General features: G+C 61.1%; 5 protein-coding genes across 5 annotated transcripts in view; 3 read left to right on the forward strand and 2 right to left on the reverse strand.

Annotated features, from left to right (window-relative positions):
• F751_6048 (Nucleolar GTP-binding protein 1) overlaps window positions 1-2,590 on the reverse strand; it is a gene marked incomplete at both ends in the record, with an annotated part of 5,430 nt that extends 2,840 nt beyond the window's left edge. Inside the window, 9 exons of the mRNA XM_011402142.1 lie at window positions 31-402; window positions 724-878; window positions 1,149-1,251; window positions 1,387-1,443; window positions 1,602-1,670; window positions 1,801-1,866; window positions 2,032-2,085; window positions 2,300-2,340; window positions 2,482-2,590. Of these exons, the coding sequence (XP_011400444.1) occupies window positions 31-402; window positions 724-878; window positions 1,149-1,251; window positions 1,387-1,443; window positions 1,602-1,670; window positions 1,801-1,866; window positions 2,032-2,085; window positions 2,300-2,340; window positions 2,482-2,590 (1,026 nt within the window). The remainder of the gene's footprint in view (window positions 1-30; window positions 403-723; window positions 879-1,148; window positions 1,252-1,386; window positions 1,444-1,601; window positions 1,671-1,800; window positions 1,867-2,031; window positions 2,086-2,299; window positions 2,341-2,481) is intronic.
• Window positions 2,591-3,718: 1,128 nt separating this feature from the next.
• Window positions 3,719-4,346, forward strand: F751_6049 (Translation initiation factor IF-3; the record flags this gene model as incomplete). The annotated part of the gene is made up of 3 exons (XM_011402143.1): window positions 3,719-3,792; window positions 3,922-4,090; window positions 4,245-4,346. The coding sequence occupies 3 exons, from the start codon at window positions 3,719-3,721 to the stop codon at window positions 4,344-4,346; spliced, it is 345 nt and encodes a 114-aa protein (XP_011400445.1).
• A 407-nt stretch (window positions 4,347-4,753) lies between these two features.
• Window positions 4,754-6,386, reverse strand: F751_6050 (Mitochondrial substrate carrier family protein E; the record flags this gene model as incomplete). Its single annotated transcript, XM_011402144.1, has 4 exons — window positions 4,754-5,274; window positions 5,576-5,888; window positions 6,109-6,203; window positions 6,311-6,386. 4 exons carry the CDS (start codon window positions 6,384-6,386, stop codon window positions 4,754-4,756), a joined length of 1,005 nt encoding a protein of 334 aa, XP_011400446.1.
• A 1,307-nt stretch (window positions 6,387-7,693) lies between these two features.
• Window positions 7,694-12,775, forward strand: F751_6051 (FK506-binding protein 1; the record flags this gene model as incomplete). The annotated part of the gene is made up of 10 exons (XM_011402145.1): window positions 7,694-8,236; window positions 8,405-8,779; window positions 8,963-9,163; window positions 9,351-9,546; window positions 9,673-9,722; window positions 10,055-10,255; window positions 12,012-12,071; window positions 12,193-12,300; window positions 12,484-12,603; window positions 12,746-12,775. The coding sequence occupies 10 exons, from the start codon at window positions 7,694-7,696 to the stop codon at window positions 12,773-12,775; spliced, it is 1,884 nt and encodes a 627-aa protein (XP_011400447.1).
• Window positions 12,776-13,466: 691 nt separating this feature from the next.
• F751_6052 (GTP-binding protein TypA/BipA) overlaps window positions 13,467-14,308 on the forward strand; it is a gene marked incomplete at both ends in the record, with an annotated part of 4,122 nt that continues 3,280 nt past the window's right edge. The window contains 3 exons of the mRNA XM_011402146.1: window positions 13,467-13,495; window positions 13,654-13,758; window positions 13,961-14,216. Coding sequence (XP_011400448.1) covers window positions 13,467-13,495; window positions 13,654-13,758; window positions 13,961-14,216 — 390 coding nt within the window. The remainder of the gene's footprint in view (window positions 13,496-13,653; window positions 13,759-13,960; window positions 14,217-14,308) is intronic.

A 14,308-nucleotide genomic window follows, 5' to 3' on the forward strand; every position in this document is an offset into this window, starting at 1 on the left:
CCGTCGGAAATTACACACATCCCTACCCACCTTCAGCTTGATCTCCACGCGGCTGGCCAGCAGGCGGTCGCAGGCAATCTGCTTGACCACGCTCACGCCCTCCTCGGTCAGCGTGCTCATGGCGATGAGGTTGGACCCGGGCTTGTCACCCTCGAACCCCCCCGCCGACACTTTGGCGGCCTCAGCGGCCACACCGTCCAGCAGCGCACGGTCCTCGGCGCTCAGGTCGGCCAGGGCCACCACGTCCGTCTTGTTGGCCACAATCAGGACCGGCTTGTTGGCAAACAGGGGCTTGATGGACTGGAACAGCGCGGCCTGCTGCTTGATAGTGTAACCGCACTGCTCAGAGATGTCCATGACGTAGAGCACCGCGGCACGCAGGTGCGCCAGTGCGGTGATGGACTGCGGCGGTTTGTGGGTGGGTGGATGGGTAGGCAGGGGGGGTTAGACATGGGCGTGTGTGTGTGTGTTGAAGGTGGGTGAGAGGGTGGGGTGATCGGTGAGTGGATGGGGCTCCGGGGCCAAGCAAAAAAGATCAGCCAGTGGCAGGGGTAGGCGGGCAAGGGGGTGGTTTGCGCCAGGGCATGGTGAACAGAGTGCCTGGGACCAGGGGTGCAAAGGGAGCAGGCAGGGAGATGGCAGGGGGCAGGACATTCCCCCAAAAGGCCCACTAACAGGTATACGGCCAAGGGTCCCCACCCTCGGCAGCCCTCCCCTGCGCACCTGCATCTCGATGGTGTTCCGCTCCTCCAGCGGGCGGTCCAGGATGCCGGGCGTGTCGATCACCTGCCAGCGCAGGTACTTGTAGTCGGTGTGCCCGACGAACAGGCTCTTGGTGGTGAAGGCGTACGGCTGCACCTCCACGTCGGCACGTGTGACTGCGAGGGCCAGGGGGCCAGGGGAGAGGGAGGTCGTTCACTGAATGGATGGGTGGGAGTGTGGCACCTACAACTCATCAGGCTGCGGTTGCCTGGCGTGTGAGTCCGGTCCGGGACTTGCGCAAAGGGCTCGAAACCAAGCAGGTGCTCAAGAGTGGGGCTCCTGCGGCATGGACGGCGCAGCTTGCGAACCCCACCCTCCCTACCCCTCGGCAGGTGTACCCCGCTCGAGTGGACCGGGTGTGTCCCCAAAGCCCAGCGCCAGCTCACCCTTGTTCATGAAGGAGGACTTGCCCACGTTGGGGTAGCCGCAGACCAGGAGGGAGCGTGTGTTGGGGTCGATGGAGGGCAAGCGGCCCATGTGTTGGCGGACCTGGATGACAGAGTACCTCAGGTGGGGACACGTGTGCATGCGACAGAGGTACTGCTGCGGTGCATGAAGCATCACTCAAGCTCAGGCATGCAGGCGTTCCGCACTCCCCACCCAGCAATGCGAGCCAGAACGCACCTGCTCCAGGTATGCCAAAGAGGGACCCTGCCGCTTCATGATGGTGCACATGCGACCCTGGGGAGGGAAGGGAGGGCCTGAGTCAGGCGGCATCCACCACTCCATGCAATACTTTGCTGCACATGCCGGACACGGGCCCTGACCTCCCCAAGCTCAAGGCCTTGCACTAAAGGGTCTAGCACTCAGCGTGCATGAGCCGCAACATGCTCTCGCACCAGCGCAGCACGCTTCAGCGCCTTGCACCGATAGAGGGAGTCGCCGTACTTCAAGAGGCGCACGTAGTCCTGCCGGGAAAGGAGGGAGTGGGGACAAGACTTGTGAGTCGTGCCCAAGCTTGTATGACAGGGCCTCCTCATGTGGCGAGGGAGTCCTGAGTAAGCCGCCCCAGAACACATTGCCTCTGCTGCTGCGGACCTGGGAAACCTTGTCGATCATTCCCCGTGCCGCATTGAGCTGGCCGAGGGCCAATTTGTAGTGATCCTGCGCTCAAAATGATGAGTGGGTGACGGGTCACCATGGGTTTGGGCAAAAGTCAGCAGTTCATCGGACGGGGCGTACGCAGTGGTTGGGAGGGGACGAGCTCTGAAAATGGGTGCTTGAACCCTCAGCTCTGAGGACGTACGCAGTCGCTAACGGAAAAGTCACCTTGTCGTAGAGGACGTTGAGGAGGTCGGAGTAGAAGGGGTGTATATCGTCCACCTGGTTGGCGTGGGGACGGGGAGTGAGCTCACAGAGTGGCCGCACGGGGCAGGTGCATGCATGTGCATGCACGCGCCGGGCCAGCCCCACCCGGCTCACACGGTGCATGCATGCTGCACTGTTTCAGGACACAGCCAAACCCATGGGGCACCTTTGGGAAATCTTCGAGGATGGTCGATAACTTCTCGTGCCAGGTGGTCTGTGTGTGTTTCACCTTCCTCATGTAGAACTGCCGGATTCTCTGGATAGCCCAGCCTGTGCACAGGAGGGATGGAGGCCATCAGACTCCACTATGCAAGTGTTAAAGGCAAGCCCCACACTCCAACTGAGAAAGTCGCCTCCAAGCAGGCAGGACACCTGCACCTCGTGGCACTACCGCCACCCCGCCGTCCCTACCATTGTGCACGACAGTCGGGGTCTGGCGCTGTGTCTTTGAAAGCACGATATCCACTAGGTCTTTCGCAGTGGGCACCACGCCCATGCTCTTGAAGTTGTACACCGGCATGTTGCCGGGGGCGCCGAAACGCGCGTCGGCGCGGTGAGTGGCAGCCGCTGCCCAGAAGACTATTATACCAAACCTTCGATACAATACCGCCTACAGTTTTCCAGAGCGTCTGTCGTCCTGTATTCGGCTCCTGGCGCCGCCCGGTTTATCGCTCCTCTGGCGCCCGGGGAGTGCAGAGAGTGTCGAAGCGCGTGGCGGGAAGCACAGCCATGCACCCTTGATGATCGATCTTGCCAATCAATCCGAGGCATGTCAGTAACCGTCAATGTTCTCTAAATGGGCAGCATGACAGGATAGAGAATTTGATTCTTGTGAAAATGTCGATCTTGGCGAGCACGGATGCAGCAGGGACAGTTCCTCGGGGTGCTTATCGACCTTTTGTCGCTCCAGCCCATCTCAAGGCAAGCCGGTGGCCTGCAGGTGCACGCTGGCTCGAGCTACCCGGTGGTATAATTGTCATTTTATGCATACCCTTGGACGCCGATATTCGCAGGTAGCCAGCAACAGCGCCTCATGTCCGCAGGGCCCTGCACAGCCAAGGACGTCATGGGCCACCCGAGGCCTCACGATCGCCATGGCGGGGGCAAACTCCTCGTACAGACCACCCCGTCCCCCGAGTCAGATGCGATCTGGAGGTCCATCCTTCAGAGACAGGAGACAGAGCACACCTGGTGTCTTAGTGAACGACCAGATAAGGTGCTCTTGATTTTCAAGTCGGTGGGTGTATTGCTTCACAATCGTATGATGGTGTGAGCCTTGGAGGCTTTCTCAGAGGAATGCCAGACTCTTGAATCGACTTGATGCCCCTGCCATAAATGCCGTGCCATCACCTCCGCAGGGAACGAGAGGTGCGAGTCATCGATGAAGACCGGGAGACTCTGGGTGTGTTCCAGACGTTTGAGGCTCTGGCCATGGCGCAGGAGCGGGAGGTGGACCTCATCTTGGTAGTCCCCGACGCATCACCGCCTGTCTGCAGGCACGCAGGAGGCATTGCAAGGGCTGGGGATAGATCTTGCTGCCGGCGAAACCTGGAGCTTGTATTTAGGCATTAACAGGTGAGAGCCTTTTGCTCTAGGTACAGCATGCCAGTCCATTTGTGTTGAGTATCCTTATCACCGATACAGGCTCATGGACATCAGCAAGTACAACTATGAGCTAAGCAAGGCGGCCAAGGATGCGAAGAAGAAGCAGCGTGAAAACATGTGAGATGGCGTGCTTAGTATCGCCTGTTGGTTGAGGGTTCCTGCTTGTACAGGCTGATGCTGCAGCCCGAGTTTCTCGCTTTGACATCTGCCACTCCCCGCTGACGTCCGCCCCCACATCGACTGCAGTACGGAGACAAAGGAACTCAAGTTCCGGCCTGGCACGGACGTGCATGATTACCAGACCAAGCTGCGAGCCGCGCAGAGGTTTGTGTCCAAGTCCAACAAGGTCAAGGTGTCGCTGCAGTTCCGCGGGCGCGAGATGGACCTAATAGACCAGGGCCACGAGATGTGCAAGGTGAGCTCGCAAGCAGGACTGGCACAGCGAACAGCCAGGAGGGATTGGGGTGGTGCATCCTGTGCCTCTGGCATACCACAACTACTCTGCCGGAGTGCTCAAGGTGCCACTCCAGATCCTTTACCACGTGCTCTCGACACCCATACCTATGCAGCGCATCATCGAGGACCTGGGGTCGGCCATCGTCGTGGAATCGCCCCCGAGCATGCAGGGCCGCACCATGAACATGATCCTGGGTCCCCGCAAGGATGTCTGATGTGAGCGTGTTGATAATGAGCCAGAGGGCGCCGGCAAGCACTTTTTTGCATCCCCTGGTGAAGCCTGTGCACTGGGCATGTACAACTTCAAGTCCTGACCTCTTGTTTGACGCCGCATCTGGAGGGTTGCTGCGATCACCTTTCTCCCTCTTGCCCATGTGACACGGTGTCTAGACTGCCACGAAAGCTCACGGCACTTGCCAGAGATGCATTTTTAGCGTGGTGATGCGGGAACTGATTTCGGCATGTAGGATGCATTCAAGCAGGAATTCAAGAAGGGATGGCAAAAGGAACAGCGACAGCAAGCAGGTACAGGAATCGGTGTGCATCATAAGAGCGCGCCCCGCTCTGCAGGCAGCAGGCGGGGCAAGACAGGAGCATGCCTGTGTGAGCTTGCGGCTTCCAGTCATTGATCTCGCTCCCACTCCAAAAGCCTCCGCTTGACCAGCTCGTACCCAAACCAGGAGACGGAGCTGCCAGCTGCCATGGTGACCACCCTTGGGCCGAGGCCCCTCTTAAAACCACGCAGACCTTCCTGCCTCAGCAGCTGGCCCGCGATCTGGAAGGCGCCCCGCCTGACGCTCGGGTCGGCTGCCGACAGCACCTGGAGCCGCGTCTTCACGACGTCGATGGGGTGGGTGCAGATGGCCGCCGTGGCCGCGCAGACCGAGGAGCACAGGGGGAAGGCCCAGATGGGGAGCAGCTGCTGCAGCGGGGGGTCGGTCTCGGCGGCAATGCCGGGCTGGCAGTCGCCGGCTGGCGCGCCGGCGGCGGGGGCCCGCAGTGCACCACCACTGCTGGCCGCAGTGCGCTGTTTCTCCAGAGCGTGATAATACCACCGTCGCTTGCAGGCCTCGTAGGCGGGGATGTAGATGAGGTTCCAGGGCATCCACAGCGCGTTCATGGTCAGGTATCCCCGGAAGAATCCTGGGTGGGTGGGGCTTGTTGGAGAGGTTGGATTGGGCGGGTGCATGTGGGATGCTCCGGGAATGTTGTAGTGATGAGAAGACCAGGAGGGGAGAGAATACTGGTGACAGGTAGTATTAGACACGGGGTTCCCAGGGTGGTCGCAGGCTCCTGCAACGCCCCCTGCCCACACAGGCCAGGTCCACCCTGCCGCAGAGCGACGCAGCATCGCATTCGTTTTTTAGCTTTGCCTGACTGTGCACGCATGCCTTCAAAGCTCACTCTTCCCACACCAATCGCCAACCCAATCCCTGCGCCATACCCTTGACGCCCTGGCCAGCCCATATCTGGCGGGCCGCGTCCAGCACCCCAAACTGACGGTGGGTGGCCCCCGCCTCCATGACCGCGGCGGTCTGCACGCGCTGCTTCACGATGTCGATGGGGCAGTACACGATGCCCGCCACGCCCTGTGCAATGGCTGCCGTGGCCACGTCAGAGAGCACCCCCAGGCCTGGGGGTGTGATGCGCTTGCCCAGCTCGTAGCCGCTGAAGTAGCACATGTTGGCGGGGATGACGGTGAGCATGATGCCCCCGAACCCACGATAAAACCCCCGCACGCCCTCTGTCCGGAAGACCTGGCAGGGAGGTATGAGGGGATGGGAGCGAGGGGTGTTGAGGAGCTGGTGCATTGGGCAGGAAAGGCGGCTTTACCCCTCTATCCAGCAAGCATCGGCGGGCTGGACACAGCAAAGCAGGCACAAGCAGACGGCTCCTGGCAGGTCTCAAGGGCCGTTGAAATTCCAACCTTGGCATCCCAGTGTAGCGCTGCACTATCCCAATGAAAGGGTGTCCCACCTGGCTGATCATCTGGAAGGTGTTCAGCGGGTTGGTTTTGGGGAGGTGCCCTGCACCCTGCACCTGCAGCCGAGCCTTGATCGTGTCTGGGGGATCTGTGGAAGGCGGAGGTAGTGAGGCCGGCTGAGGCGATGTGTGCTCATGTCCTCTCATCACTACACCTTCCATCTCACCAGCATGTTGTGGTGAGCAGCAGACTCACATGTCAAGACTCTGGACGTCATAGTGGCGCAGGCCCCTGCGGCCAGGCCGTGCCAGAACGGCTGCGGCTCCGTCATCCTTGTACGAGTGCCAATGCGCAGGTCTTAGCAGGGAGCCATCCCGACTGCAATGGAAAAACCCGCGCTGCACTGTCCCCGACGAGGTGTTGCGCTCCGGGTCCTTCAGGGTTTGAAGCCCGTGTCCTTGAGCGAGTTGGACTACATGCCCAAATACGAGGATTATATATGTACCTCTCAAGTGGTGCAGACTACCAATCTGTGATCGGTAGGGAGGAGTCTGAAGACGCCTTGCCATACGAGTGTGAAGACTCGCTGCGCCATGCACGGGGGACAAAATCCACACGATCTTCCTGAGCAATTCTGCAAGGCGAGTCCTGGATCCCGATTGACTGGGACGTAGAAGTTTGGTCGTTATTTACATCACATTGCCCATGCATACATTAAGCAACGGTCGGGAGGAGGAATAGCTCGGGAGCATGGAGTTGTCAGCATGCACCCCCATCTCCTGGCAAGCGGACTCATGAGGGGGGTGGATCGGCGATATGCATTGCATGGTGCCTTTTTTCCTGACCGTTGACAAATTACGTATAGATTTGAACCTCAAGTGCCCTCCCAAATGTCCCTGGCAGTCAGCATTGCACGCTTCAGCCATGTCACAAACCATTGGTGGGGTCACTCCAAGGATCATCCTCGCTGTGGAATCGCCAGGTTTGTGCTTGTCGACGAGACAAGCGTATAGAACGGGCTGGTGGCTGGGATTGTGGGATAGTCCTCCTAGATCGTAGCCTGACCATGATTTGGGAGTCTCTTTGTAACCTGTACATGCCAGTTCCAGAGAGTTTGAAAATGTGCACCCAAAACACTCTTGCAGAGCGGTGCCCACTTTGTGGGATGGCGTCCCCCACTGCCTCAAACCTTGGCTGTACTTGTGACAGCCGTCACAGAAGCGGTCGCTGCAGCGGGCTCTGCCACAGGCCCTGACCGGGTCTCCAGTGCCAAGGCCATCAATGCCAAAATCGTGGCAGCCACAGGTCCCAGTGCCATCCTCTGTGTACTGGAGGACCATGCCGCCGACTTCTCCTTGATCAACATTGCCACCGCTCTGCATCGCCTGGCCAAGGTGAGGGGGTGCACGCTGGTGCCACCGGCCAGAGCCTGAGGGAGCAGGGGCAAGGGCGCTGGGTGGAGAAGGAATGGGTTGGAGGGTGCAGGAGTCTGCAGCATGTCAGCCTCGAGAGCTGCAGCGCGAGCGGTGTGCAAGCTCCCGGTCCCTCGCTTGACGCGCACATCTCCACAGCCTGACCCTCCAACATGGCCAAGGGCCCACCCACTCCAGCAGGACCCACTCCTTTGCCCCGCAGACGATGACACGGCGGCATCGGCGTCGAGTCGCCGTCAGCCCCCACTTTGGCAGGCTGGAGGCACGGTTGTGTGAGGAGCTGAAGGCCAGCGCCGCCTGCAGTGATGCCATGGCACGCAGCGGCCCCGCCCTGGCCCAGATCCTATGGTCCCAGGCCTCGCAGTCCCTGCTCAGCCCTGGATCGCTGCAGGTCGTGCTGGCCTTCCTCTGCGCAGCCGCCCCCACGCTGGTGCCCAGCCTGGGTGCGCGCGAGACAGTGCTCATCGTCTGGTCCCTGGCCAAGCTGGAGTGCCGGCCCGGCGCCTTCCTGGGGCCCCTGCTCCAGAGCCTGGCCGGGGACGGCGTGGGCAAGGGCGCGCCAGGCCTGAGGCAGCACACCTCGCGCGACCTCGCTCAGCTGGCCTGGAGCCTGGGGGCGCTGGCGGGCATGCCGGGGCCGGCGGGCGAGGCCGACCAGGCGCGCCGCATCCTGTCCGACGTCGCGGACGTGCTGCACGGCCGCCAGCTGCGGGACCTGGGTCCGCGGGGCTTGGCCAACCTACTGCAGGTGGGCGCGGGGATGGCTCTGGACAGCGGAGGGGGCTGGTGTGGATCTGGGTGCCCGGTACGCCTCCTGCGTCCCACGCAAGAGCTGCCCTGCTCTGCATCGACCCTGCCTGGGACGCCTACAGTTCAAGCTAGACAGCAATCCCCCCCCACCCTCGCCCCTGCACAGGCACTGGCAGACTCCCAGCTGGCCGGGCACCGCGTCTTCGGGGCCGCGGCCATGGTCCTGGCGAGCCACCCCCCCTCGCCCGACGACGGCCCGGCGTGGGCCATGTCCGCCCGCGACGCGGCGTGCCTGCTGCGCTCCCTGTCCCTGCACCACGCGGCCGTGGCGGGGCCGGGGGCGGCCTGCCACACGCACCTGCAGCGTGCTCTGGACGCGCTCCTGCTGCACCTGTCCCGGCTGGTGCCGGGTGCGGGCACGCACGAGGTCACCACCGTGGCCTGGGCCCTGGCCACGCTGCAGCACCGCCGGCCCAATGTGCTGACGACCATCACGGACCGGGCCTGCCAGCTGGTGCAGGAGGGCGACTGGGACGTGCAAGTCAGTGGCTGGAATCACGTGTTGATATAATGGGACGCTCATGCCATTTGGCCCCATGTGGGGGGGGGGGGGGGCATGGTGGGAATGGCATCGGGCGAGCGATCAGCGTAGTAGCCTCTTCCATCCTCTCCATTTCGCAAGCCAGCTCCATGCCTGATTCAGTAGCCCAAAAATGCCTCGCAGGCGGTGAGCAAGCTGTGCTGGGCCTGCGCCCGGCTGTCCTTTGACGCCCCCGCCTTCTTCGACGCCGTCGCCAGGCTCGCGCCAAGCCGGCTATTCAGCCGCCGGCAGCCGGAGGCACGCACCCTCGCGCTCCTCCTGGGGGCGTACGCCACACTGGGCAGGTGCTCCGGCGAGCGCGAGCAGGAGCTCTTCCGTTTGGCTGTCCCTGCCTGCACAGCGGTGCGTGTTGGGGGGGTGCGTGTTGGGGGGGTGGGAAGGAGGGTTTCCTTTGGTTGTGCTGTGAGCTCGTCGGCTGGGTCAGGAGTATGCTCATGCGAGCTCCTCACCCTAACAGCTGCATGCACACGGTCATCCCGCCCTGCCCTACCAACCTCTCTCACACATACAGGCGGTGCATGGGATGACCTGCGAGCACCTGATCAACCTGGCCTGGAGCTACTGTGTGGCGGGACTGTACCCCCCCGAGTTCTTCAGCGCCTGGAGGCTGGCTCTGGCTCTGCAGGCCCATCGCCTGTCGCACCAGGACCTGCAGAAGCTCTTCCTGGTGGAGGCAGCCCTCCAGCTGGAAGCTGCCTCAGCGTCAGGTATGCTCCTGGCATGTCGTATGGAGGAAGTGGACGTGTAGCTTTCCCACAGGCCAATCCACCAGCCCACACCCCCCTCCTCCCCGGGGGGAGTTACTGAAGCCCATTGCCCCTCCTGCTCCCCAGGCATCGGCAAACCAGAAGACTTTGCATCTTTCTTCCAGGGGCTGTACGAGGTAGGCGCTGTGCACATCCTTTGAGACTGGTTTTCAACACCCTGTAGAAGCCCTTGCGAAGCGAGAAGAAGTACCAAATCCCCATGCACAGGCTGGGAGGCTGAGGAACATGGCGTCCAAGGAGTGGGATGGCCAGCGCAGGCGCGGGGCTGTCCACACATCGTCGCTTCAGAAACAGGTGCCGGCTGCGCAGTGGGTGGCAGGCGCAACCAGCTGGAAGACAGCGCTCCCTTCAGGACGCTTGAGGAGGTCACGCCTCGGCGGCAGGGGCAGACTGGGATGCCCGTGACATTGCACAGGCCCAGCACTGCATCCCATCACCCTCCCCGCAGGTGTTTGCCGCGCTGCAGGAACTGGGCCTGGCGCCGCTGATGGAGGAGTGGCGGGAGGGACAGTACTCCATCGACATCGCCATCCCCACCGAGCTGATTGCGGTGGAGGTGGACGGGCCCACCCACTTCCCCTGGGCGTCACGGCGCGTGCTGGGCAAGACCGCGCTGAAGCGGCGCCTGCTCACGGCCATGGGCTGGAGGGTGCTCCCCGTCCCCTTCTACGACTGGCCGGAGGCAGGGCTCGAGGCGCAGGCAGCCTACATGCGGAGCAGGCTGGCGGGCCTCGGCCTCCCGGGCGCCTGCGTGGCCGGCGCAGGCCCCCATCCCGCCGGCCGGCCGGCGGGGCGCGAGGACTGATGAGTTTGGGTGAGCATGTCCATGTGGGCGGTTGAGCCGCTGGCTGGCCCAGCCGGCGCATGCGATCGTTTTCATTGTGGAGGACCAGGGAGAGACATGTGGCGTAGTGCAGGGGGACCCATCACTTTCAGCTTCCAGGGGTGTGGCATTATCCACATGATGCAATCGGGGCTGGGCTCCCTTGCCATACTGGCCCCTCCAAGCTTGGGGTCCCGTCCCAACACACACGCGGAGAACATGCACATCCCCGCGGAGTACACAGTGGTGTCCAGATCAGGTCAAGACAGTTCCTCGATGCCAGCCTTTGGTCTTCGCACCGTCTTTCGCCTCCTTGCGCCATCACTCCTGCCAGCCGCAGCTGCATGTTCAGCCTCCTGCCGCTCGGGTGCGCCACCCTCCTCGTCGGAGCTGCTCTGCTCCTCATCATCATCACTGGAATCATCCTCTGAGTTGGGTGTAGCCTGCAGATGATAGAGGTGAACTTTGCCCACTAAGCACAATCTCGTGCATGCCAATCGACTCTGCTCGACCCAAACTGCATAATGCGCTGAACTGCATGAGGAATTCTCTCCTAAGACTCATCTCAAGCTACTCCAGGAGTAAAGCCTGATCGCACCCGTCCTCACCTGGCCATGCGTGAGCGAACGCTCAGCTGCCTGCTCTGCTGCCTGATTGTTCAGGTCAAAGAGCCCGCACGCCAGATCTAGCTCGACCACTGGACCGTCAGCTCCCCTGCAATGGAGCGTGGAAAAGTTCCTCTTTTTGACAGCACGGGATGGATCATCGTAGTACTCAAAGAAACGCATGCCTTAAGGTCAGGAGGACAGGTTTCTCTTTCAAGCATCCTTCGGGGTCTCTCACTCACTCTGGGGCCTCCATGCTGACAGATTGCTCGCCATGCAGGGTCGAGTTTGCGGCCGCCAACTCTGGCAGGAATCCTTGCAACCTAGAAAGCAAGGCGCTGGGTGGCACTGCGCCTATTGCAGGTTTGGTCAGGGACCTCTGCCCGTCTTCTACAGTGAGCCTCCTGTCTGCAAAGGGTATTCGAGACGAAGGTGTTCATCGAAAGCCATATGGCTGAGCAGGGCGCGTAAATACCACCTATGTATCTATGCTCACCAAGAGCGGTGACAATGGGAACCTCGAGTTTCTCCACAGGTCGCGAAGCGTGAGAGTCCGACATGCACCACTGGACCAGGGAGTGTATATGGAGGAGGGGCGTCGGGAAGGAGGGAGGTAGAGTGCCTGAATGAGACTGTATGGTTGCTGATTCTCGACTCTGCCGTGGGTGCTGCCATTCCAATGCAAGGTCGCGTGCCCCCAATTTGTTGCAGTCTGGAGCGCGCGGATGCCTGAGTGCAATCCATCGATCGGCGGATCCCCACCACCCATCAAGTCACCATCCGGCACCCTAAGGTCTACATAGATCCTCGTACGGTCCTATCTGCAAGTATATAACCAAGCAATCATGGTGGGTGCGGCTTTCCTGAGCGGCGGCTCCCTCCGCCTCGCTGCCCGTCCCGCGCGGTTCCTGAGCCAGTGTCCCATGCAGGGATCTGTCCGTGCCAGTCGGGGATTCATGACCACAACTGCCTCGCAGGGTGTCACCAAGGACGTCATCACAGCCGGGAGCGGTGCCAAGCCCGAGCGGGGTCAGAAGGTGAGGGGGAGCAGCTGTGCGCGCTGTCGGGAGCACGATGCTCGTGAGTGGATCCTGCCCACGCACATGCGGCACGCCCGTCGTGCACCGACGCTTTGCACAACTCTCGCCATCTGATCAGGTGCAAGTGCACTACACGGGCACTCTGGAGAACGGCAACAAGTTCGACTCCAGCCGTGACCGCGGGCAGCCTTTCTCATTCACCCTGGGTGTGGGCCAGGTCATCAAGGTACGCGGAGGATCACGTGACTAGAGTGACAAAGGCATGGCATTGCCTCCGGTCCCATCAAAGGCCAAGCACATAGGGTCAAGCACCTGGGGGCCAACCTTGCAGGATGGTGAGCTGTAGATGCTTGGCATCCTCACTTGTCCGACAGCACCTCATTCCCTTCCAGCATTCCTACACCCACAGGGCTGGGACGAGGGCGTGGCGACCATGCAGATCGGCGAGCGCGCCAAGCTGACCATCAGCCCCGACTATGGCTACGGAGCTCGCGGTGCCGGCGGCGTCATCCCCCCCAACGCCACCCTGGTGAGGCCCACACCGTGCTAACATGAATGTGCATTGCAGCAGGTGTTGCGCCCCTGCCCCAGGAGGAACACGTCGCCATGCAGGTTCCATGGCTGACCTCTTTGATTCTGATCCTTCCTCTTAATTCACCCTTGTCCGGCAGATCTTCGACGTGGAGCTGCTCAAGGTATAAGGAGGTGTTGGGGTGGTTGGCACAAAGATGGTGTACAACCATGTCGAGTCAGCAAGGCATACCATGATCTGCTTACCTTCACTCCCTGCAGATTCAGTAAGAGACTACTGCTCTGGAGGGGAGCCGACTGCACGGCATGCACCGCATGTTTGGGCGTGTAACTCGAAAATTACGCATGCGGTCGTGCTTCAGCAGTCGGCTCAGTTTGCAGATTTTAAAGTTCAGATTAACATATTACATGTAGACTATACACGCAATGGGCATGCGGAGGGCTCTGCAGCAACTGTGGCGTGCAGTAACCCCGCACACGGCCCCGCTGACAGGCTTGCGGACGGAGCTCCACTCAGTTCGAGGATGCGCACCCTGCCAAGATCATCTTAGATACAGCAGCACAACAGTCTCTACAACCGACCCAAACTTGATTCGCTCTTTTGCCATCATTGGTGGGTGCTACCTCGGGAGTGCTGGTGGTGGTCGGTATATGAGGCTCAGAGGCCTGCAAACTGCAGCACTGGGGATCATGGGCATCCGGAGCCAGAATGCCCTGATGATCCGGGATTGGTGCCCTGCTTGGTGACTTGCTGACTCTGCGCCCCGCTTGCCCGGTGCAGCCCATGTGGACCATGGGAAGACAACCCTGGTCGACAAGCTCCTCACCTCTGGGGGGGGGACCCTCAGCTCTGAACGTGCCATGGACTCCAACGACCTCGAGAAGGAGAGGTGCGGCATGGTGAATGAACATGCCTGATCAGCCCTGCAGTACTGGACTATGCTGACCAATTACCCCTTGGACCTCGCAAGGAATTATCGCGAGAGTATGTCTTTCCCATGCTCCAAGCTCCAGGCTACTGTTTCACCTCTTCCCAAACATAATACAGGGGGATCACCATCTCTTCAAAATACACGTCCTTCCAGCACAAGGGTTACACGCTGAATGTTGTGGACACCCCTGGCCACGCCGATTTCGGTGGTGAAGTCGAACGGTGAGCTTGCCACTGGGCCTGGCAGGTGTCAAAGGCTCTCCACATGTTGTAGCTTTCAGTGTTGGGTGTAATATACATTTTCTTGTGAAGATGGGGGGCATGGCTTTCTCTTGATGTGCCTGCGGTGTCACCAAGCGGTGGCTGCCCACCATCTTATCACATAAAATACCAGCATCGTCCATGCCACCCTCCACTCACACAGTGTGCTAGGCATGGTCGACGGAGCGGTGCTGCTCGTGGATGCCACGGAGGGACCCCTGAGCCAGACCAAGTTCGTGGTCGAGAAGGCCCTCCAGCGGGGTCTGCGCCCCCTGGTGGTCCTGAACAAGGTGGATCGCCCGGCGGCGACGCCAGAGCGGTGTGGAGAGGTGGAGTCGGCCGCGTTCGATACCTTTGCCCTGCTGGGCGCCGACGATGACCAACTCGACTTTCCGGTCCTGTATGCCTCAGCCCGTGAGGTGCGACCCTGAGGGCAGAGCCGGGGCATGTGGGAGCTCCAAGGGGGGGGGGGGGGGGGAATTTGAGGCGGCGGGTACTCTGTGCCCACATA

The sequence above is a fragment of the Auxenochlorella protothecoides genome, assembly GCF_000733215.1.
Source record: "Auxenochlorella protothecoides strain 0710 unplaced genomic scaffold scaffold81, whole genome shotgun sequence".
Taxonomy (NCBI): Eukaryota; Viridiplantae; Chlorophyta; class Trebouxiophyceae; order Chlorellales; family Chlorellaceae; genus Auxenochlorella; species Auxenochlorella protothecoides.